We start from the raw sequence: 15,020 nt of genomic DNA, 5'->3' as shown, positions 1-15,020 counted from the left end.
AACAATCATTAGTAATAAAATAGAACAATTATAACAACATGCCAACCTCACTACTCTTGCACTTTGGGGCCATTCTTAGGTAAAATAAGGGTTTCTTGAACACAAGCATTGTGATCCCACAATAGTTGATCTGCTGAAATGGCTACTAAGTGACTTATGGGCACAGAGCATCTGCAGCATGGATCCACTGTACCAAGGGATGGCTTATGTCCCAGGTGGGGTGGAGTAGGACAACACAAGATTTCATCACGCTACTCAGAACAGTTCACAATGTAAAACTTATGAATTGTTTATTTCTGGCATTTTCCATTTAATATTTTCAGACTGTGGCTGACTGGGTAACTGAAGCTATGGAAAGGGAAAGCAAGGATAAAGGAGGACTACTGTATACCAAGCAAGCTACTGAGAGGAGACACATATGAGAGGAGGCAGGACTTGGGGGCTCCTCAAATCGCACTCTGTGACTGGTTGAAAAATCTTGCTATGGGTAATATCCTCCTGAATAGTTCAAGACACAACATAAAGAAGAGAGCAACAGAGAGAGAACACCATATGACTATTGAGGAAGTCAAATAATTATGTTAAAATCAGATTACAAAGACCCTGTAGGGTGGGCTGAGTAGCTGGTAATTGCTTGAGTGTTAGGGACACTATAGGCTCTTGTGTAATATGATGGAAAAGGTGCTTTAGGATGCCGCACACAAGCGAGGCTGGAGGAAAGAGAACTGACTGCCATGGGTCTGGATTATGTGCACACCTGCCACAACCTAACTTTCCAGACACCATGACTGTTTCTCCCCACACCTTCTAGACCAGAGTCTCTGAAATGAGACATGTCACATGTAAGACTCATTCTCCAGGCTTTCAGAGAGAATCACTCCAAAATCTGCCCCCTTGATACAAATGGGAGAAAGGATACAATACTTTCAAGATGGGGCCCAATAATGTAGGACAGAGATGAGTTTTTTTTCTAAATAAATCTTTACTCATGAGCATGTTGCTAAATATGCAGCCTAGAAAAGAGCACCTGCTAGGGGTAGATAGTGTAATATCCACTCATTAAAAAAGAAAGAGGCAGGTCTTGATTTTGCCCCCAACTTTCTGTGGCATTGAAGAGTTTTATTTTTATTATTAATATTATTTTTCATCTGTAAATCATAATTGTATCATTGATGACGTACAAATGTGATATTTTAATCAATGCCTACAATGTAGAATGACGAAATTAAGCTGACTAACATAGTCATCAGCAGAAGTTGCCTTATTACTAGTGATTCCAACAACAAAACAAGGCTCCGGTTATTTATTCAAATTACATTATATGCTTCAGATTCTCTTTGGGTTTTGTATTGTATTGTCTGGGGGGGAAATGGTAGATGAAAGTCAATCTTCTCTGAGACAAGAGAGATGTGGATGGGTTCTTAAGTGTTTCAGTGACGGCTGACAAGCCCCGTCTACAAGCCAGAATTCAATCTCTTCGCCTTTCAGTGCAAGATCTTTATATTGAAGCACAACCTCTAGGCTATGAAATGGAAAGGAAAAGGAAGGAGGGTCAGAGGAGACAGAGACCACTTTATAAGGAATCTATGATGGGGGCAATTAGGCCACCAGCTTCTGCAGTGCACAACTGCTTACAGAGATCCCTGGAGTTGTTGTTTTCATGTTGGTGTAGTGCCTGGGCATTTATATTTTTTAAAGTACTAACATCAGAACCCCTGGGAATGAGGCTCAGGCAATGTAACTTTTAAAACTCCCTCAGTGATTCCAATGTGCAGCTAAAGTTGAGAATAACTTCCCTAGTATTTGAAAGAAACTAAATGTTGATTATAAGGATTTTATTTTTGAACTATTTTTCTGGCCTCAACGAATTTAACGTCTGGCTAGAGGAACTTGTGGCTTTGAGATGAAAGAATGCAAAAAAAAAAAATCAAGGTACAGAAAATCACTGGTGGGGGTGGTGGAGAAAGAGAGAGTTTGTGCTGTACATGCAACATCAGCGTATTAGTCTGTTCTCACACTGCTATAAAGAAATGCCCAAGACTGGGTAATTTATAAAGGAAAGAGGTTTAATTGACTCACAGTTCCACATGGCTGGGGAGGCCTCAGGAAACTTACAATCATGCCAGAAAGGGAGCAGGTGGCAGGTGAGAGAGAGCGTGGGAAGGAGGAACTGTCAAACACTTATAAAACCATCAGATCTCGTGAGAACTCTCACTATCACGAGAACAGCGTGGGAGAAACCTCCCCATGATCCAATCACCTCCCACCAGGTCCCTGTCCCGACATGTGGGGATTATGAGGATTACAATTCAAGATGAGATTTGGGTGGGGACACAGAACGAAACCATATCAATTGGTGTAATTGAGTGCTTATTAGTCATATTAGGGGCTAGAATTTTCCTGCCCATCTAAGGAAAGATCTATCTATCTCCAAGGAAATATACATATATACAAATTTTTAGACTTTAGGACTATCATAGACTTCCTGAAGCCAATGTTAAAAACCTCAGAGGTAGTCATAGACTTTTGTAACTACCTTCAAAGGAACAAATAAGCAGTTTTTAAAAATCCACCGTAAGAATTAAGAACCCTAAGTAGAGGTCTTGATTTTGCCCCCAACTTTCTATGTGATTCTAACTAAATTACTTAAGCTTGGTAGGCCCAAGTTTTCATATCTATAAAGTGAGATTTTCATCTGACCCACAAGAAGATGTGGGTAATGTTTTAACAATTTTGTAAAAATCAATTTAGAGTGAATGAATATGTGTGATAATACCTTGAAAAGTTGCAATTTATTATCAGAGCTATTCGGAATTAATCTGAGAAAAAGAAACATGCAGCTTTTGGGTAACTGACATGTTTGTGTAGCTCTCATTTTTATGTACATCTGCCTTGTCAACACATCATACATAGATTAGAAGGAATTTAGCAACTCTGTATCAGAAGGATAGTGAGTCCCATTGGCAGTTGCCCTAAATATTCAATTCTTCTTTCCCTGTAATATGAGGATTATCCTGCAGTGTTTACCAGTGGTGTTTTCTGTCAAACTACTAGTAAATTTGTTCTTATAACTTGAAAAATACAGCATGCATTAAAATTCAAAGAAAAGGTAGCAGTTTGGGAAAACAGAAACCTATGAACCCAAATTTCAATCTTTTTCACAACAGCCCCGAAATAACTTCTGTGCCTTCCACCTCCTTTCCAGCTGAGGGCCCTGGGGACTGCCACCGTCCTGTTCCCTACGAGAGGATGGTTATCTAGGAAGGCAATCTTCTTATTTCCCAAGAAATGTACACTGTCTCAGAAAAAGTCCAAGATTAAGAATAAAGCCAGCCCTTCACAGCCAGCGGTTCAAAGTGAATTATTTATGCAGCCTGTGGTAAGATGTTAACTAGAGGTGCAAAGTTTATGTGCAGGAAGTAAGCAGAGCTATGCTGAAAGAAAGACACCAACCAAAGCTTTTGCGTTCTTAGGTGTCAAGGTTTCCCATTCATTTTATTGTCTGAGTTTCAGTGGAAATGAGTAAAACGCTACATAGGGGATCTAATGCTGATAGTGAATTTTGACTGCTGTTTTCCACTCTTCAGAAAAAATGTATTAAACAAAATGCAGAGTCATGTAATTCAAGTTACTGTCTGTTTTGTTCATAAAGGAAAATGCTTTATATGCGGAAATTTCAAGTGAGAGGAGATGTCAGGTCTCCAAAAGCAGCTATTATCAAACAAAGCAGCCAGATAATTAATGCCCCGGAGATGGCTGTGACCACAATATTGGATATCAGACCGTGTCTTCATCTCTCTTGGTAGAGGCACATGCTTTTGAGCTGCTGATTGTACCCACAAAGCCTATCTATGTTTTCTAGTTTTTTGACATAAAATTTCCTCTCCTCTTTATAGAGTATTACTTTAACTTTCTGGTTATTCTTTCTACAACCCTTGCTGACCAGTTACTATGAGTGAGGCATGGAAAAAGAATGGTATACAATAGTATTCAGGATGTTTTTGTTATATGTAAAGATGAATAGGCCATTTAAATAACTGATCAGCTTGATTCTCCACTTCCAAATTAATGTCCCCCTTCCAGACAGAACAGCTCTGCGTGTAACCTCTTACCACAGCCTCTTGTAGAGTGGCTTTTTATCCCGGGCATTTAAGAGAGGGATTCTCTATTTCAGTGCAGATGACTCCATCACCCCTCTCAGAAACTGGGCTATTCTGTAAGGTTGTGTGTGTGTGTTTGTGTGTGTGTGTGTGTGTGTGTCCAATCAAAGACACTATTCCAAATAATTAAAGAATTTGGCATTTTAGGTAAGCCCACATTCTGGTTAATTGAGAATTGCCACTTATGTAAATTACCAGGTTATAAGCTTATATAAGCTTATATAAATTACCAGGGCAAAAGGCTCTCAAGGTAGTTACTTCCTTTGTATTAATTAGAAAAAGGAACACTCAAGAGTTTAATAACAAAATCACACACTTTTTTTGGACGGTTGATATCTTGTTTATGTGTATCATGACTAATAGCAATGCTGTAATTCATCACATTAGAAAAGTAATCAACAGTTCTAGCTGCACAAAATTAAAATTGATTAAGACCCGGCGTCACCCTGGCAGAAGCTAAAATTACATCAGTGTTAACTTTATGGCCAATAGCCAAAACTCTTTTTAGCCTCTTTTGGTTTAAAAAGATCTGCTATATAAAATCTAGTGTATACAAGCTAAGCAAAATGGATTAGAATAAAATAATGTTGATATATTTAATATAAATAATTCTTCAGAGAAAGCTACTCTCGTGTTTATTGACCACTGGTAGAACATCACTCTGGACTGGGTGCTGTGCTAGGTGCTCTACAAATTTGATCCATTTTATCCTCACCAAATGCATGAAGGTATGTTGGTGCCAGCCTCCCATGATAGATGAAGAAGTGGGGACTATAGGAATGAAGTAGCCAATTCAGGAGCCCAGAGCCACAGCCAAGACTCAAATCCAGGGATGTCTCAAATGGATGAACAAAGCATCCTTTCTAATCAATGAGCAACTGTGCTGTCTAACAAGACCTTGTACATGAGTACAGGAAATATCTTTCACAGATCTAGATTCAAACACTGGGAGAAAAACACTCTTCTTAGAAATCATGCCCTTACTTTTACAATCAAGAGTTTCCTGAAGGATAAGCAAAACTGGTCAATATCCAGGGTCTCAGAGGATGTTCCCCTTGGAGGCATAACTCATCAATCTCTTCTTGAATGTTGCAAACAATGGGCTAGGAACAGAGAGGGATGGAGGAAATGAAGAGTCATTAGCCACAATAAGTGTCCTTATGAACAGCTCTGATGTCATTTATCTCCACCTTCCAAGAATCCTGGATGGGCTTGCATAGGCAAGTGACAAATATTGTCAATTAAGTCTTTGAAGATAATGGCAAATGTCACTAAGAAAGATTTGTGTTGAATATTACATCAACTCAATGTTCTCTCCTGGCCACGATGGCCAATGTGAGGTGACATGAGGTTAGCACAGTCATGCCTGTGCTTGGATGAAGTGGAACTCTGTTCTGAGTATGCAGAAGTTAGATTAGAGATTCTCCAAGAACCTTTTTCCAGTTGGATGGCAAGAGTGAGGCAGTGGCCCCCAACTCTGGAATAAACCGGTGTTCTTGGCTGGTGTGAGACCATGTATTAGACTCTAAAGATGGTCAGAAGCAGTAACCACGACACTCTTTATTCTACAATTCTGAGTGTGATGATAATATGGGCAGGAGTTACAAGGGAACTTTTTTTCTGACTTTTTTTCCCAGGCTGTCCCTGCAATATCTACCATTTCATGAAAGAAACAATCTTAAACTAAGTTATACAGAGTACTTGATTCATGTTTCCTCTCTTTTTTGTCATCCTGATTCTACCTTTATGGCAGAGAGAATAAGCCATCTCATGACTGCCTTGGACCAACCATCCCAGACCAGTAGAGAAAGATACGCCTATTTCCCCAGGAGCAGAGAGGTTGTCCATGGCGGGGGCTTGGTGGTGAAACTGCACAACATGGCCAGTTGAATCTTTCTTTAAAAAGGTCCTATCATTATGTGGGGCACGTAGCATGATTAGAGGCCAGGGGTTGCCTTTATTCACTTCTGCTTCCTCCTCTGCCTAATACCTGTACCTGAGGGAGCTTTACAGATCCCCCAAATCTGGGTGGTGGAGCAATGGACCATATAGGCCCATGTTCCCCTGTATTATCTCATCCTATACCTACCTTTTATATTTGTCAATAAAAAGTATATGGCTGTCTTGTTTTTTGTAATCCACCCTTATGAATGCTCTACTATTAAAAACATACAACAACCTTTATGGGACAATTGGAAATTTGAACAATAACTCTACATTTAATATTAAAGAAATATTAAACTTCTATTTAGGAGTGAGAATGGTATTGTGAAAATATTAGGTTTGTCTAAGAGTGCATGGCTTTTAGATCTGCGTAATAAATATTTTCAGATTGAATGACATGATGTCTAGGATTTTCTTCATGATAACATGGGAGGGATGGCAGCCAGAGGACGTATGGATGAAACAAGATTGGGATTGAGCTGATAATCTTTGAAGCTGGGTGACGAGTTCACTGTACTGGGTTTGGTTTTTGGGTTGTTAGTTGTGTGTATGTTAAAAATGTCCCATAATAAAAGCTTTTTAAAAAAGAATTAAAATTGGTTAAAGTTATTTTAAATTAATATTAGAAAATTGTATTTCTCAAAAATATTTTATGTGCAATTATCATGATTTATAATGTTAAATGAAATAGGAAGTTCTAAAACATATAAGGTACAAAGTACTGCATGTAAAGTACTGCATATACACATTTGCTTTTATATGTACATTTAAGTGGAAGAAGAAATGATGCAAATGTAAATTATGATTGTCCCTGACTGGTGAGAATACATATTATTTTTCTTTATTCATTGTTACATTTTTGTACCTCCCAACTTTTCTAGAGAGAAAATAAACTATATTTTAAATTTTATAGTTATTTTTATATATAAGCCATGCTTGTGACATATTATTAGATTTTAAAAAAAGATACAGAACTGTTTGTGAAAAAGAACCTCAATTCTGTTTCAAAATGTGTGCATATGGTAAGTGTGTGAATGTATCTAAAATGAACAGCATCAAAAAAAGAAACAAATCTATATTCTAGATTTTCATAGAAAAAAATAAATATATAAATAAATAAAATGAACAGCATCAGTTGTTAATTGTGGTTATCTCTAGATGGTGACGTTATTGGACATTTTTTAGTTTATTTGCCTCTCTGTGTGTTTCTTCAATTAATAAGTATAATATTATAATCAGAAAAATATGGCATAAAAAATAAAGCTAGATTTATTATACTTCTTTATAAGTAAAGGGTTAGCTATATAGGGCAATATAACATACAAGGAACTACATATTATATACTTACAAAACACGTAAGTCCAAAGAAATTTTAAATTCTCAAAGTATGTTAAGCTTTTAAACAATGTTGATATAAAATCTTTTCAATAGCCAACATTATGTGGTGATGCTCTTGCCTTCATATACTCAATTCCTTAATAATCATGTTTCATTTTCTATTCAACTCCAGGTATATCCATGCCAATACCAGTCTTTGGGCTACAGGACGATTCGAAGGTCTTTAAGGAGGGGAGTTGCTTACTCGCCGATGATAACTTTGTCCTGATCGGCTCTTTTGTGTCATTTTTCATTCCCTTAACCATCATGGTGATCACCTACTTTCTAACTATCAAGTCACTCCAGAAAGAAGCTACTTTGTGTGTAAGTGATCTTGGCACACGGGCCAAATTAGCTTCTTTCAGCTTCCTCCCTCAGAGTTCTTTGTCTTCAGAAAAGCTCTTCCAGCGGTCGATCCATAGGGAGCCAGGGTCCTACACAGGCAGGAGGACTATGCAGTCCATCAGCAATGAGCAAAAGGCATGCAAGGTGCTGGGCATTGTCTTCTTCCTGTTTGTGGTGATGTGGTGCCCTTTCTTCATCACGAACATCATGGCTGTCATCTGCAAAGAGTCCTGCAATGAGGATGTCATTGGGGCCCTGCTCAATGTGTTTGTTTGGATCGGTTATCTCTCTTCAGCAGTCAACCCACTAGTCTACACACTGTTCAACAAGACCTATAGGTCAGCCTTTTCACGGTATATTCAGTGTCAGTACAAGGAAAACAAAAAACCATTGCAGTTAATTTTAGTGAACACTATACCGGCTTTGGCCTACAAGTCTAGCCAACTTCAAATGGGACAAAAAAAGAATTCAAAGCAAGATGCCAAGACAACGGATAATGACTGCTCAATGGTTGCTCTAGGAAAGCAGCATTCTGAAGATGCTTCTAAAGACAATAGCGACGGAGTGAATGAAAAGGTGAGCTGTGTGTGATAGGCTAGTTGCCGTGGCAACTGTGGAGGGCACACTGAGCAAGTTTTCACCTATCTGGAAAAAAAAATAAGAGATTGGAAAAAATTAGACAAGTCTAGTGGAACCAACGAGCATATCTGTATGCCTCATTTTATTCTGTCAATGAAAAGTGGGGTTCAATGCTACAAAATGTGTGCTTGGAAAATGTTCTGACAGCATTTCAGCTGTGAGCTTTCTGATACTTATTTATAACATTGTAAATGATATGTCTTTAAAATGATTCACTTTTATTGTATAATTATGAAGCCCTAAGTAAATCTAAATTAACTTCTATTTTCAAGTGGAAACCTTGCTGCTATGCTGTTCATTGATGACATGGGATTGAGTTGGTTACCTATTGCTGTAAATAAAAATAGCTATAAATAGTGAAAATTTTATTGAATATAATGGCCTCTTAAAAATTATCTTTAAAACTTACTATGGTATATATTTTGAAAGGAGAAAAAAAAGACACTAAGGTCAGTGTTATAAAATCTGTATTGCTAAGATAATTAAATGAAATACTTGACAACATTTTTCATTCCTGCTTTTTCATAGATACCATTTGGAAATATTCACAAGGTTGCTGGCATTTGCTGCATTTCAAGCTAATTCTCAGAAGTGAAAAAGATTTCAAATGTTATTCAATAACTATTGCTGCTTTCTCTTCTACTTCTTGTGCTTTACTCTGAATTTCCAGTGTGGTCTCGTTTAATATTTGTTCTTCTAGGTAAACTAGCAAAAGGATGATTTAACATTACCAAATGCGTTTCTAGCAATTGCTTCTCTAAAACAGCATTATCGAGGTATTTGGTAACTTGCTGTGAAATGACTGCATCATGCATGCACTCTTTTGAGCAGTAAATGTATATTGATGTAACTGTGTCAGGATTGAGGATGAACTCAGGTTTCCGGCTACTGACAGTGGTAGAGTCCTAGGACATCTCTGTAAAAAGCAGGTGACATTCCTATGACACTCATCAGGTAAATTGATGCTTTCAGATCCATTGGTTTATACTATTTATTAAAACCATTCTGCTTGGTTCCACAATCATCTATTGAGTGTACATGTATGTGTGAAGCAAATTTATAGATATAAGAAATATAAAAATAATTAAAACAAAATCCTTGCCTTTAAACGAAATGGCTCTGCCAGGCACGGAGGCTCATGCGTGTAATCCTAGCACTTTGGGAGGCTGAGATGGGAGGATCACTTGAGGCCAAGAGTTTGAGACCAACCTGGGTAACAAAGTGAGACCTCCCTGTCTCTACAAAAAAAAATCAAAAAATTATCTGATCCTGGTGGCACACAACTGTGGTCCCAGCTACACGGGAGGCTGAGACACAAGGATCACTTGAGCCCAGAAACTCAAGGCTGCAGTGAGCCAAGTTCACACCACTGCCATTTCCTCCTGGGCAACAGAGTGAGACCCTATCACAAAAAAAAAAAAAAAAGAAAGAAAGAAAGAAAATGACTAAACTGAAATGGTCTTAGTCAAAAAATATAAACAGACTTATTTTTAGAATCCTTTCAACTTATTTCCTTCTTACCTGGTTCAGAAACAAGTTTGTTTCAACTGTGAGAGTAGTTTTAAAAATATGTTTTCCTGATTGGTTACCAATAAACACCAAACAAATAAAGGAGGGGGAAAATATCACTTGAGGCTTAACATTGCAATTAATTTAGAAATGTGCACCTCAATCTCAAGCCAATTTATAACTACCATAGTTTTGAGCAAAATTTTTCTTCTATTTCTCCAAAAACTCACTCATTTCAGTATTACTCATTGACACTGGGCTCCCTAATAGAAAAGCAGATATTATAATATTTCATTGAAATGGTTACTAAAGAGAAAAAGAGATTAACAACAGTTAATCCACCTTGATATTATAACACTCAAGGTTAAATTGCATGTTGTTATTGGAATCAATGTTAGATATATGATTAAAATGCTGAAGAATTTCTATTGAATGAGAAATAGTTTTTTCCCTAAACATTTGGAAAAAAATACAGATTTGAAAACTAAAGAATGTGGGAAGTGTCATTGTGTAATTTGGAAATGCATAAAATTCTCATTATGTCCTCATAGATATGTTGAAAGATGGTTCACTATTTCAAAGACAGAATGTATAATATGCTGCTAGTACCAAGGCTGCATTTGAACTGAACTACTCCTTATGATGATACCGCACTAACTGATGAAAATATAAATGTTAAGATGTCTCTGCTCTAATGTATTTTGCCTTCACTTACAACTCTGCACATTTCATTATATATTAGGGAAAAGATTACAGATTCTACCCCCATATACTCAATCTTGATCAGAATGAACATTAATGTTGCCTGATAGATGTCTTTTGACTACCTATATATCACAAACGTGTATGTGTTTTTTTCTTCCATAAGTATCTATTCAAGTGTATACTGTATAGGCAAATGTGTAGCTGTATATATGTACAGACATGTTCTCATGCACTTTATTCAATATTTATATATTTATATGGACGAAAAGCAAGTCAATGAAAACACTCAGTATATACACATGTGTGCATGTTTGTATCATGTTTATTTAAATGTGAATTCATGTTCTAATATTTCTATGACCTTCCATTTCTGCAAAGCAGATTAAAGTGTAACAAAAATATCAGCTCTTTAAATAAACTGGAAGTTAATCTAATTTTGTGGAAGAACTTTAAGACAAGTCTATGAGGGTGACGAAAACAATGGTCCACATATATACTTTCTTGATCCTAAATAAAATGGTACCTTTGGGCCCTTTGTTTAGTCTGGCGATCTTCTGACTACTATGACTTTTTAAACAGACTCACACCTAAGTGAAACACAGTTGTCAAATGATTTATGGATCTGTGATTAAAGGATTCACTTTTAATCAATACTATGAAAACGGAGTAACAAACCTTGCTCTACTTTAAGTTGAATGATAGATTACTCTATATTCAAAAAAAGCAATTAACTGCCATAATTAGGGAAAACTGTTTAAAGCATACTGCATCTACTTGGCCACAGCGCCATCTCATGGTAATTTTTTAAAGTGCTACTGTAGCCAAATTGAACTAAGTCACTGTACTGCTTTTAGCAAAGGGTGCTTCTCCCATTTGTGCATCAATGAGACATATTTATAAAGTGCTAAATTATTCTGTGCCATATGTAACAAATACAGTGAAGATTATTTTATGAACTTATTTTAATCAAGGCGATGCTAAAAGTTTTCAAGAAAGAATAAATAACTGTAAATAAAGTAGACTCAAAAATGAATGCAATTTTGTGTGAGTCCATAGCTGTGTCTACTAAAGGGAATTACCCCAAATCTTCCAGGTCATCAGACTCAGAACTGCAGGTATCATCCTTATATTTGAGAGCAAAAAAGCCTGTGCTTCTGGAAGTCAGCCATGTCACAGAGCTAGGATCTATCCAGTTGGATTAGCTTTATTGCCATGATCCAGTTTCTAGTTATCTGCAGTAGAAATATGCTCCATGTTTGATCACTATGTCTGGTTCCACAAAGCCTAAGAACATAGAGAACAACTTCAGTGCCCTAAGAGATGTGCACAGGTGCGTGTGGTGTACACCAAGACTTGCACACAGGTGTGCATATGCACAGATGCATTAACATATGCACACACACACTCTCTTTCACAGGAGAACATTTTAGGAATTAAAGTAAACCAAGGAGGCATGGTGTCATTTAACAGTTACCCTCATTCATCATTTCATCTTTAACTGCAGGGAAAGTATATTGAGTGCCTACTGTGTGCCAAGCATTAAGCTGGTTGCTTTCCTTGCTTTACCAAATGGAATTTTCACAACAATCTGACAAGGTAGAATTATTTTTCTTTTTTTACAGATGAAGAAACTGAGATTCAGAGCAGTTAGTAACATATTCAAAGTCACACTGCTGGCAAGAAAATTGGCAAGTTTAAGCCTGGGTCATCTGACTCCAAAGCATAAAATATTTTCCCGACCTCATGCAGTGCAGGGGAAAGATCACCCGTCAAAACCACAACAGGAGAGTTCCCATGTTGGCTTCTCCATTCACTGCTTATGTGAGTTGGAAGCAGTCTCTTAACAACTCTGGGCCTCGATTTCACTGTCTGTAAAATGGAGCTGCTAGTACCCATTCTGGCTAACTGACAGATTAGCTTAGATAAGATCATGCCTATGGCTGTGCTTGATAACTTGTAAAACACCATGTAAATGTAATCAGTGTGTTAGTAAAAAGGAAAAACTCCAAAGCCTCTGTAAATTATTAGCCATCAGAGCAAATTCTAGCCAAAACTGTGAGATAGGCAATATTATAATTCAGCAGCTTCTGCTACTCTCTTGGTGTTTCTCTTTTTCCAAAAATTTACTTCTGCTTTGTCCTCACCTTAATGCAGATCTCCCTTCTTTGGTGCTCTCTCTTACGACTTACATAAAAACTTTCTATCCCATGTGCCATTCCCTTGGGTGTCAACTTTCTGGAAGACTACTACTAAGTAACTGAAGCTGATATGCCATTGTGTATCATTGACATCTCTTCAGCAGCCCACCATGATGAAAACCCAAAAGGCAGAAATCAAAGGAAAAATGTTAGGCATCAAGGAGAGACGTGGGAAGAAAATCTGGGGACAAGAAATATTTTCTCGGTATCCCTGAAATGACCAACAACAACAACAAAAAAACAAGTAATTCAAACACTTCATAACTTATATAAAGTTTTATAACTTAATATTGAATTTAATCCACAATAATAATGATGATTTTGAAAGAAACATTCAAGCCTTTGAAGATTTCATTCTAAACTAAGAACATTAATGATGCATTTGTCCCAGCAAATATGCAATGAGACAAGACTTCTTTGTGAATTTCTGATTATTTTGGCATGTGGCTTGCTAAAACAAATTTTTTTTTTTAATTTTTCCTTAATGGTTTACACACCAGTCTTAACTCTGACTTTCTTTTTTTCTTTTGAGGTGGAGTCTCGCTGTATCACCCAGGCTGGAGTGCAATGGTGTGATCTCAGCTCACTGTAACCTCCGCCTCCCAGGTTCAAGTGATTCTCCTGCCTCAGCCTCCTTAGTAGCTGGAATTACAGGTGCGCACCACCAAGCCTGGCTAATTTTTTGTATTTTTAGTAGAGACGGGGTTGCACCACGTTGGTCAGGCTGGTCTTGAACTCCTGACCTTGTGATCCCCTCGCCTCAGCCTCCCAAAGTGCTGGGATTACAGGTGTGAGCCACCGTGCCCGGCCCAACTCTGACCTTCTTTTTTGATATTAACACCAGTATGTCCATCTGAGCCAATGTTTTATGGGAAGTCTTCATACCCAATTGGAACCTTTTTTCATGTGGCCCAATCACAGCAGAAGACAGGAAACCGAGGTCCAGTCTGCTGCTGTTGTCTGACCTTGGACAAATCTGAGCTTTTCCTCCTTCAAGCATATAATAAGGGACTTAGGGTCAATTATCTCAGCAAGGAGTCTCTTCTATGTCTATGCTTATCTGAACACTAGAGAGTCCAGACAAGGCCTTGTTGAACCAAGGCACCGCTTCAGGTGCAAAGGATAATCTGGAATGCAGAACCCTCACATTTTCTTAAATTCTCTAGATGGATTTCAAATAAATGACAACTTTATCTTTTACATGGGAATCTTATGAGATAAATCAAATTGCTAAGTATCTAAGAAGTTTCTAAGATATGAGACCAGGAGGCAAATATCAACATAAATGTTTGTACATTGGCATTTTCCTCACAGTTGGCCTCTCTTCTGCACAGTTTCATAGCTACTACAATATTTTGGATTGGCCTTTTTAATAACCCTCAGGCTTCCTGAAGAACAAGTGCTCCTACTATTTGAGTTCAATTTCCCTGAAGGGTTAAAATTAAAAAGCCCAGATAGATTTAGAATGCATGGTGCAGAGAAGATCTCTTTTTTAAAAGCTAGATTTACATTGATGGTATGCCAAGGTCACTTAAGTTTTCATTTATAATTGAGATTATGAGACCTTAAAAAAGTATTTATTCTGTCTTCTAGAAAACAGCACAATTTGTACTTCCTGTCCTACCCTTATTTCAGATATTGAAAAGTAATATGCCATTATTCAGATAATCTTGTCTTAGTTAGGGTGACCCTAAGAGCAGAGTTAAGACTCAGGTGCAGGTTATTTATGCAGGAGATGATCTGAGGGAGCCAACAGCATTAGAGAGGGAAGAAGTAAAAGTTTATTTAACTGTGTGTTCAGTGCGTGACATAAGCAAAAACTATACTCAAATTGGGTTGAGCAACTAGTGCTGCAAACTCATTTACTCTTAACAGGTTTGCTAGTGAGGGTCTGCTATATGTATGTTTTATGTAAGACCACTAAGTGTGGGAAGTCTAGGGATGGAATTTCTCTTTCAAAAAACTTGAATAAGGTACTGAGTGGGGAGATTATTCTACCTCTTTACAAAATGTTTGTTTATTTCATTGAGCCTACCAACTTTGTCACAAATTAGCCTAAGTGATACAGGATAACTTAACACGCCTACCCAGACATGCCATGCTGCATATGATAAGATATCCCTTAAGGCATTGCCACCACCTG

The 15,020-nt window shown here is 37.5% G+C and overlaps 1 protein-coding gene across 3 annotated transcripts in view; it reads left to right on the top strand.

The window, feature by feature from the left end:
- The window catches only part of HTR2A (5-hydroxytryptamine receptor 2A), a 68,726-nt gene extending 57,512 nt beyond the window's left edge, over nucleotides 1–11,214 (top strand). For all 3 annotated transcript variants that reach the window (XM_054446615.2, XM_063650850.1, XM_063650849.1), the window contains one exon: nucleotides 7,615–11,214. In XM_054446615.2, the coding sequence (XP_054302590.1) occupies nucleotides 7,615–8,417 (803 nt within the window). In that variant the 3' untranslated portion in view covers nucleotides 8,418–11,214. The remainder of the gene's footprint in view (nucleotides 1–7,614) is intronic.
- The last annotated feature ends 3,806 nt before the right edge of the window (nucleotides 11,215–15,020 follow it).

This window comes from Pongo pygmaeus, chromosome 14 (assembly GCF_028885625.2).
Source record: "Pongo pygmaeus isolate AG05252 chromosome 14, NHGRI_mPonPyg2-v2.0_pri, whole genome shotgun sequence".
Classification (NCBI taxonomy): Eukaryota; Metazoa; Chordata; class Mammalia; order Primates; family Hominidae; genus Pongo; species Pongo pygmaeus.
Note: the sequence above shows the minus strand (reverse complement) of the source record. Positions and strands in the feature narration are given on the sequence as shown.